This window comes from Anomaloglossus baeobatrachus, chromosome 9 (assembly GCF_048569485.1).
Source record: "Anomaloglossus baeobatrachus isolate aAnoBae1 chromosome 9, aAnoBae1.hap1, whole genome shotgun sequence".
In the NCBI taxonomy this organism is placed as follows: domain Eukaryota; kingdom Metazoa; phylum Chordata; class Amphibia; order Anura; family Aromobatidae; genus Anomaloglossus; species Anomaloglossus baeobatrachus.
In genome coordinates, this window is record NC_134361.1 from 211,791,274 (window position 1) to 211,800,135 (window position 8,862).

Below are 8,862 nucleotides of genomic sequence, written 5' to 3' on the forward strand. Positions count from 1 at the left end.
GTGATTCCTGTGGATTATTGGCCGCCTGGTGACAATCCTTTCTGTGCTTGTGTTTGCAGCGCCCGGCTCCGGCCCCCCAGGACCTCCCGCAGCTGCTGCTCCTCAGCCCGCCGCACTTATCGTCAGCGCTACTAATATACCCCCCGGAAAGTTGACTGCTCCGGCGCTCAGACACCCCACCATGCCTCAGGCTTCAACCCCAACGTTTGTCCTGTCTGCTCCTAGTGGCAATGATAAACCTCAGACTGCTCCTCCTGCCCTCGGCCCCCCCGCTGGCACCGTGAGACCTCAAACCTCCGCTCCTCCAGTCTTTGGCCCGTCTATCACTAGTGGCTCTGCAAAACCCCAAACCTCCGCTCCTCCTATTCTTGGCCTCACCCCCTCTAGTGGATCTGCAAAACCCCAAACCTCGGCTCCTCCGCCTTTTGTCCTAACTACTTCTGCCGCTGCAAAACCCCAAACTGCTGCCGCTTCATCTTTTAACCTGTTTGCCGCTGGCAGCCCTGCAAAGCCTCCTCCGACGGCCGCCACTTTCAGCTTCTCCTCAGCAACTCTTCCTGGAAAACCCCTGCCTGGTCCTGCTTTCGGGGTGCTCACGGCGAGTGCCCCGGCCGCCCCTCAGGCCGCCTCCTTCGGGTTCACTATGCCGTCTTCTAACTTTTCTTTCACTCCTCAAGACACTTCTTCGTTTGCAGGCAAAGCCCCGGCTCCTGCTGCTTTCAGCGCCCCTCCCTCCGGCCTCCCTGCGGTCACGGCCGGCTCCTCTTCTGCCTTCTTTGGCGCTCCAGCCACAAACTTTCCCAAGCAGGTGGGAGCCCCCGTGGCTTCCTTCCCCCCGGAGGCGGCAGCAGGGGCCACTTTTGAGGCTGCAACACTTAGGCCGGAAATCACCGGTGGCTCCAACCAAGCTGCGGATCCCAGCGTCCAGCCGACACCATCCTCCGTCAGAGTGAACCTAAAAGACAAGTACGTGCAAAATGATTATAGGGCAAATATGCATCTGTATGAAGATTAGAGGCAAAGTCCGAGGGCTTTTACTAGGAGGAAATGTTACAGCAGCAGGGATGTGGGCAGTAACTCCTCCACTACCTCTAGAGCACCAGGGATGTGGGCAGTAACTCCTCCACTACCTCTAGAGCACCAGGGATGTGGGCAGTAACTCCTCCACTACCTCTAGAGCACCAGGGATGTGGGCAGTAACTCCTCCACTACCTCTAGAGCACTAGGCATGTGGGCAGTAACTCCTCCATTACCTCTAGAGCACCAGGGATGTGGGCAGCAACTCCTCTTCTACCTCTAGAGCACTAGGCATGTGGGCAGTAACTCTTCCACTACCTCTAGAGCACCAGGGATGTAGGCAGTAACCCCTCCACTACCTCTAGAGCACCAGGGATGTGGGCAGTAACTCCTCCACTACCTTTAGAGCACCAGGGATGTGGGCAGTAACTTCTCCACTACCTCTAGAGCACCAGGGATGTGGGCAGTAACTCCTCCACTACATCTAGAGCACCAGGGATGTGGGCAGTAACTCCTCCACTACCTCTAGAGCACTAGGCATGTGGGCAGTAAATCATCCACTACCTCTAGAGCAGCAGGGATGTGGGCAGTAACCCCTCCACCACCTCTAGAGCAGCAGGGATGTGGGCAGTAACACCTCAGCTACCTCTAGAGCACCAGGGATGTGGGCAGTAACACCTCCACTATCTCTAGAGCACCAGGGATGTAAGCAGTAACTCCTCCACTACCTCTAGAGCACCAGGGATGTGGACAGTAACTCCTCCACTACCTCTAGAGCACCAGGGATGTGGGCAGTAACTCCTCCACTACCTCTAGAGCACCAGGGATGTGGGCAGTAACTCCTCCACTACCTCTAGAGCACCAGGGATGTGGGCAGTAACTCCTCCACTACCTCTAGAGCACTAGTGATGTGGGCAGTAACTCCTCCACTACCTCTAGAGCACCAGGGATGTGGGCAGTAACTCCTCCACTACCTTTTGAGCAGCAGGGATTTGAGTAGTAACACCACCACCTCTAGAGCACCAGGGATGCAGGCAGTAACTCCTCCACTACCTTTTGAGCAGCAGGGATTTGGGTAGTAACTCCTCAACTACTCTAGGGCACCAGGGATGCAGGCAGTAACTCCTCTACTATTCTAGGGTACCAGGGATGTGGGCAGTAACTCCTCCACTACCTTAAGAGTAGCAGGGATTTGGGCAGTAACACCTCAGCTACCTCTAGAGCACCAGGCATGCAAGCAGAAACTCCTCCACTACCTCTAGAGCAGCAGGGATTTGGGTAGTAACTTCTCCACTACCTCTAGAGCAGCAGGGATGTGGGCAGTAACCCCCTACACTACCTATAGAGCTCCAGTATATTTTTTTTTACTTGTTCTTGTATAGTGGGACTTGCTTTGCGCTCTCTTGTATACCCGGCTGATCTTTTCTCTGATGCTCAGGTTTGGTGCAGTGGACGTGACTCAGCCGAAGCCGGTGTTTGCCCAAAGCGCTCCTGGCGTTTCTTTCGCACCTCCAGCCAAGTCGGCAGTTCCGGCCAGCATTGCCGTGCCCACGTCAGCCCTGCCCTCGGGGCCTCCCAGCAGGCCGTTTTCTGATGGTAATTCTAGCCGGTGTACTGGTGTCCGGCAGCTGCACCGCGATGAGGCCTCTAACCACTTCTCTTGTCCCCGCAGTCTCGTTACCGGTGCACGGCGTTCTCCCGCCACAAGCAGCAGCCCAGAAGGCCGCCCGGGTTTTACCGGCGGTAGCGAAGCAAACGCCACCGGCTCAGGTATTACCTTCCCTTACATAAATCAATCCTTAGCCTGATGTGGCTGATAACAGAGGGCAATCGAGATGCTTATTGCCACCATATTTCTTATTTTCGCAGCCCATGGGATCATTTCACAAAGTTGCAGACAGCAAGGACCCGATCCACAACGGAATAAAAGAAGAGGTGACTGCACCCGGAGCGGCGCTCGCCGAGGGTTTGGCTTTAGATGTTTTTTTTTGTTTTGTTTTTTTTTACCTTCTCTGTATTTTGGTGCAGATGGATCATTTCCAGAAGGAGATGGACGACCTGAAGGCTCGGACGGCTAAGGCGTGCTTCACCGTAGGCACGGAGGAGGAGATGAGGACGCTGAGGACGGAGTGCGACCACCTCCGCTCTTTCCTTCTGGAAATCCAGGAAACAACAAAGGTAAAGACGGGACAGAAAAGAGAAACGATAAGATGGGAAATACTGTATATCATCCGTGGAGACGGCGACGGGCAAAAGTACGGAAAGTGCAAAGCACCGAGGAGCAAAAAGCCTGACGGGTCCATGGCCCCCGGATCGGAGCCCTGCAAAGCTCCTCCTACCGGCCAGCGCCTCTGCTGATTGGGGGGCACAACGTCGGGGTTACTAATGGGGATCCGGACCTCCGCAAACCTCCTCCTACCGGCCGGCACCTCTGCTGATTAGGGGGCACAACGTCGCGGTTACTAATGGGGGGATCCGGATCAGTGCCCTGCAAACCTCCTCCTACCGGCCGGCACCTCTGCTGATTAGGGGGCACAACGTCGGGGTTACTAATGGGGATCCGGAGCCCCGCAAACCTCCTCCTACTGGCCAGCGCCTCTGCTGATTGGGGGGCACAACGTCAGGGTTACTAATGGGGGTCCGGAGCCCTGCAAACTTCCTCCTACCGGCCGGAGCCTCTCCTGATTATGGGGCACAACGTCGCGGTTACTAATGGGGGGATCCGGATCAGTGCCCTGCAAACCTCCTCCTACCGGCCAGCACCTCTGCTGTTTAGGGGGCATAATGTCAGGGTTACTAATGGGGATCAGAGACCTGCAAACCTCCTCCTATCGGCCGGAGCCTCTGCAGATTAAGGGGCACAACGTCGGGGTTACTAATGGGAATCCGGATCAGAGCCCTGCAAACCTCCTTCCGGCCAGCACCTCTGCAGATTAAGGGGCACAACATCTGGGTTACTAATGGGAATCCGGGCCGTTAGGAGGAGACTTGCAGAGTTTTGGGCCAGCGGCCATGGCCTTCCTATGTGGCTTTTGGACCAGGGACCTGCAAGTATTTTATTCTCCATTCTAATGCAAAGGCGTTCACAATATGGGGGATGAGATATACATTGGGTGGCATAATCAAGCAAATGCCAACTGGTGCAGCATGAATAAGGGGGAACTCCAACCCCTTTAGACCAGGTGACCCCTTTGGGGGGCTGTGGGACCAGGTGGAGTCCAGGAAACCTGGAAAAGTTCTCTGTGCCGCCCGGTCTTCAGGGTTGTGTAGCACTTCTGGACACTGGGTGCCCGCGGTGCTCTCCGGTCATTATGTGACACCCTCTTACACAAATAAATATATATATATATAGATCATTTTTTTTTATATTTTTTTTTTTTTTTCCCGGCTCAGTCTCTTCATGGAGACATTGGCTGCATGAAAACCACAGTCCTGGAAGGTCTGTCCAACGCTGAGCATGCCAGAGAGCAGAGGGTGCGCATCAGTGACCCCGTATACCGGCGCCTCCTGTACAAGAAGCCCCTGGACCCCTTGAGCGAGGCGCAGATACAAGTAAGAGCAGAGTGGGGACACGGGCGAGGAGCCGGCACCATGCGGCATCCGCTCAAACCTCTCGTCCTTCTTCTGCAGGAGATTCGCCGGCTCCATCAGTACGTCCGGTCCGAAGTCCAAGGTGCGAGCGACGTCCTGGACCTGGAGTGGGACCGCTTTGTGGAGTCGAATAAGAAGCAGAGGTGCGTAGTCTCTGGAGGATGGGTGATATGTGCCAGGAGCGGGACAAGGGGCTGCAGGGCACCCCACCAGGCTGGCTGTAGAGGGTCCGAGTGGATTTCTGACCATCGCTTGTCCCCTTGTGTTGTGCCGTGGTGAGCAGGTTCTGTGTTGCTTTCTTTCCAGGGGTTATATAGTATCGGACCGCGAGACGCTGTTCAATACACTGGCCAATAACCAGGAGATCATCCAGCAGCAGAAGAGGCGACTTCATGAACTGGTGGAAACGCTGAGCAAACTGCGGCTTTACAACTGCACCTCCCAGTGGAGCAACGAGGAGTTCAGCAGCCACAGGTGAGCGGAGCCCAGAGCTGCGGCCGCTCCTCGGGGGTCAGTACCGATGTCTGCATGCGCCGGCTGTAAAGTTGTATGTATTCATACAGGGCTGCTTTTTTTTCTTCTAGCAATGATCTGGCATTAGAAAGTCTCCGGGAGACGCTGTCAAAGACGACTATAAATACCACGGTCAAACCGGCCCCGAAGCCTCCGCGTAAGTGCGCACTAGCCCCCCGGAGCCTCCTCATAAGGGCGCGCTGCCCCCGGAGCCTCCTCATAAGAGCGCGCTGGCCCCCCGAGGCCTCCGCGTAAGGGCGCGCTGGCCTTCCCGAAGCCTTCCACGTAAAGGCCACGCTGCCCCCCCCCCCCCCCCCCAAAGACTTCCACGTAAGGGCACGCTGGCCCCCCCGAAGCCTCCGCGTAAGGCTATGTGTGCACGTAGCGTTTGTCCCTGCAGAAATTTCTGCAGCGAATTGAACAGCACACGTGCGCTTCAAATCGCTGCAGAAAGAGTCCATATGAAAAAAAAAAAGCCAATTTCATGCGCTCTGAGTGTAGCCCCTCCCATAGACAGAGCAGGAGCTGCATGCAGAGCGCACGAAAGAAGTGACAAGCACTCTAATACGCCACGTGCGCACGTCTCCTGCATAATCTTCATAGATTATGCTGGGGACGCAGGACGCATGCAGTTACGCTGCAGTGCAGATCGCAGCGTAACTGCATGCAAATACGCAACGTGCACACATATAGCCTAAGGGCGCGCTCCCCCCCCCCCCCCGGAGCCTCCGCGTAAGGGCGCGCTGGCCAAACTCCCCGACACACACACACACACACACACACACACACACACACACACACACACACACACACACACACACACCCACCCCTGGAGCCTCCGCGTAAGGACGTGCTGCCCCCTCCCCCCCCCCCCCCCCCCCGGAGCCTCCGCGTAAGGGCGCGCTGGCCCCCTGATGGCAAAGCACTATGGAGCGGCTTGAGTCCTATCTGTCTGAGCGATAGGCCGTTCTCCTTTCCCGCGGCTGCCATCATTATTGGGTTAATAATTTTCCCATTTTACTTTTTTTGCAGCCAAACTGTCACCGGTGAAGCAGAATCAGCTGAGAAATTTCCTCACCAAGCGGAAGACGCCTCCTGTAAGATCTCTGGCCCCAGGTACACATTCTCTTACGGGGTCATTGCAAAATAAGGAAACGTCCCCACTCCAGCCCTGTGCTGTCCCCTCCGGTGGTCACGAGACCACTGATGGAGGAATGTCCTCACTGGCGGACATCACCGTGCTGCGGACCGGAGTGGAAACCATTTTCTGTACTTTTTAATGACCCCTTTGTTGTAACCCCCCCCCCCCCTTTCTTGTTGCTCCCGTTTCAGTCGGCCTCTCTCGGTCGTCGTTCCTGTATCCCAGTTATATAGAAGACCTGGATGACGTCAGTTCTTCGTCTTCCCTGTCGGAGGCAGCAGAGAGTCAGGGGCGACTGTCCGAAGCTCCCATTAGACAGGAGACTCCACCGCCGGAGCCGACCCCTGTCCGGGCCGTGCGTCACGCGCCTGTGACCCGCACCGTGTCCATGCAGCCTGGATTTGGGACTCCGGCTTCTACATTTGGAAAGGGTCAGCCGAGCCCAGGACCCATCACCAGCACCCGTGAGTCTCTGGTGAATGCTCGCCCGTGAATGATGCCGTCAGGAAATTAATTCAACCTCTCAATCCTTCATCCAGCTGCGGTGCCCATGCCGGCAACGAGGGTGATCCCGCCGGGGGCCGACAGCACCATGATGGCCACCAAGACCGTCAAACACGGAGCTCCAACCGTGCCTGCGACGCAAGCAGCAGCCGCCGCCGCCCTAAGGAGGCAGCAGATAACCAGCCTGGCGCCAGGTAACCTGAACCCACGGCACAGCACAAGCGCCCACGTGTAGCCCAGACGCCGCTGCTAACCACTGCACACGTCACCTTGTCTCCCCGCAGCCGCGCTCACCGAGTCCACCTTACAGACCGTGCCCAAAGTCGTGAACGTGAAGGAGCTGAAGGGAAACGGACCGGGGATACCGTTAGTCATGATGTGAGTGACCGGCCTCCAACGTGGCCCCTGGATGTCACCGGCCACCACTGAAGGGACTTTTCACATCTCTCATTTAACCCTTATAGGCCGACTACGCTGCAGACAGCTGCTCAGGCGGGCAGCCAAGCCATGAACAAGGCGGTCGCGGCTCCGGCAAAACAGGTACCGAGCCGCCAAATTCTCTCTGCAAATCGCCACGCCGTGCTCCCGCCACATGGGTGGGAATAAAGGCAAAATACCACGCCAGTAACCAAGTCTTCTGTGTTTCCGGTTTTCCTCTCCTTCCAAGAGCCGTAACGTTTTTTTACCTTTCAATAGAGCTGTTTTACCACTCGCTGGGGTTTTTTGTGGGACCTGACACATTTTTGTGACTGTATTGTGGAGTAAATACAACGTTTTGATCAGTTTTTATTGCTTTTTCTTTGCGGAGATGCAGCATCCAAAAAACAATTGTGGCTCCTCAAAATTAGTTTTTTTATTTTTTTTTTTATTCACGTCACTTATCTTTCAGTTAGGTCACTTTAAATCTTAATAGGCTAGATGTCTCCGGACTTGCCGGATGTTGCCTTAGGCATTTTTTAAATATCTAATGAGAGAGTATATATATATATATATATATATATATACTAGAAGGTGGCCCGATTCTACGCATCGGGTATTCTAGAATTTACGTATTGTGTAGTTTATGTATGATTTTTGTTATATATATGTGCGGTATGTGCGTATATTTGTGTGTGCAGCGTTGTCTGTGTGTGGGTGTCTGTGTAGGGCAGTTGTTTGTGGTTTCCAGTGTGTGTGTGTGGTGTGTTGTGCAGTGCGCGCGCGCGCGCGTGTGTGTGTGTTGGGGGGAGGTGTGCACTCTCCATCGTGCTCCATCCCCTATGCTGCGCACCCCCCATCGTGCTACATCTCCCATCCTGCGCACTCCCAAACGTGCTCCATCCGCCATGCTGCGCACTCCTAAACGTGCTCCATCCGCGATGCTGCGCACTCCCCATCGTGCTCCATTCCCTATGCTGCGCACTCCCCATCGTGCTCCATCCGCCACGCTGCGCACTCCCCATCGTGCTCCATCTCCCATGCTGCGCACTCGTAAACGTGCTCCATCCGCCATGCTGCGCACTCCCAAATGTGCTCCATCCACCATGCTGCGCACTCCCAAACGTGCTCCATCCGCCATACTCCACACTCCCCATCGTGCTCCATGCCCCATGCAGCGCACCCCCCATCGTGCTCTATCCCTTATGCTGCGCACCCCCCATCGTGCTCCATCATCCATGCTGCGCACTCCCAAACGTGCTCCATCCGCCATGCTGGGCACTCCCTATCGTGCTCCATCCGCCATGCTGCGCACTCCCAAACGTGCTCCATCCGCCATGCTGGGCACTCCCCATCGTGCTCCATCCCCCATGCAGTGCACTCCCTATCGTGCTCCATCCCCTATGCTGCGCACCCCCCATCGTGCTCCATCTCCCATGCTGCGCACTCTCAAACGTGCTCCATCCGCCATGCTGCGCACTCCCAAACGTGGTCCATCCGCCATGCTGCGCACTCCCAAACATGCTCCATCCGCCATACTCCGCACTCGCCATCGTGCTGCATCCGCCATGCTGCGCACTCCCAAACGTGCTCCATCCGCCATGCTGCGCACTCCCAAACATGCTCCATCCGCCATGCTGCGCACTCCCAAACGTACTCCATCCGCCATGCTGCGCACT

General features: G+C 56.0%; 1 protein-coding gene across 2 annotated transcripts in view; it reads left to right on the plus strand.

The window, feature by feature from the left end:
* NUP214 (nucleoporin 214) overlaps window positions 1-7,419 on the plus strand; it is a 31,254-nt gene extending 23,835 nt beyond the window's left edge. The window contains exons 12-25 of one of the 2 annotated variants that reach the window (XM_075324381.1): window positions 696-966; window positions 2,456-2,613; window positions 2,690-2,787; window positions 2,887-2,952; window positions 3,046-3,195; window positions 4,411-4,569; window positions 4,648-4,751; window positions 4,915-5,082; window positions 5,193-5,278; window positions 6,154-6,237; window positions 6,454-6,726; window positions 6,802-6,960; window positions 7,051-7,144; window positions 7,231-7,419. In XM_075324381.1, coding sequence (XP_075180496.1) covers window positions 696-966; window positions 2,456-2,613; window positions 2,690-2,787; window positions 2,887-2,952; window positions 3,046-3,195; window positions 4,411-4,569; window positions 4,648-4,751; window positions 4,915-5,082; window positions 5,193-5,278; window positions 6,154-6,237; window positions 6,454-6,726; window positions 6,802-6,960; window positions 7,051-7,144; window positions 7,231-7,372 — 2,012 coding nt within the window. In that variant the 3' untranslated portion in view covers window positions 7,373-7,419. Of the gene's footprint in view, window positions 1-59; window positions 967-2,455; window positions 2,614-2,689; window positions 2,788-2,886; window positions 2,953-3,045; window positions 3,196-4,410; window positions 4,570-4,647; window positions 4,752-4,914; window positions 5,083-5,192; window positions 5,279-6,153; window positions 6,238-6,453; window positions 6,727-6,801; window positions 6,961-7,050; window positions 7,145-7,230 lie in introns of both variants that reach the window. The other variant, XM_075324380.1, reaches the window with a different exon arrangement.
* Window positions 7,420-8,862: the final 1,443 nt, after the last annotated feature.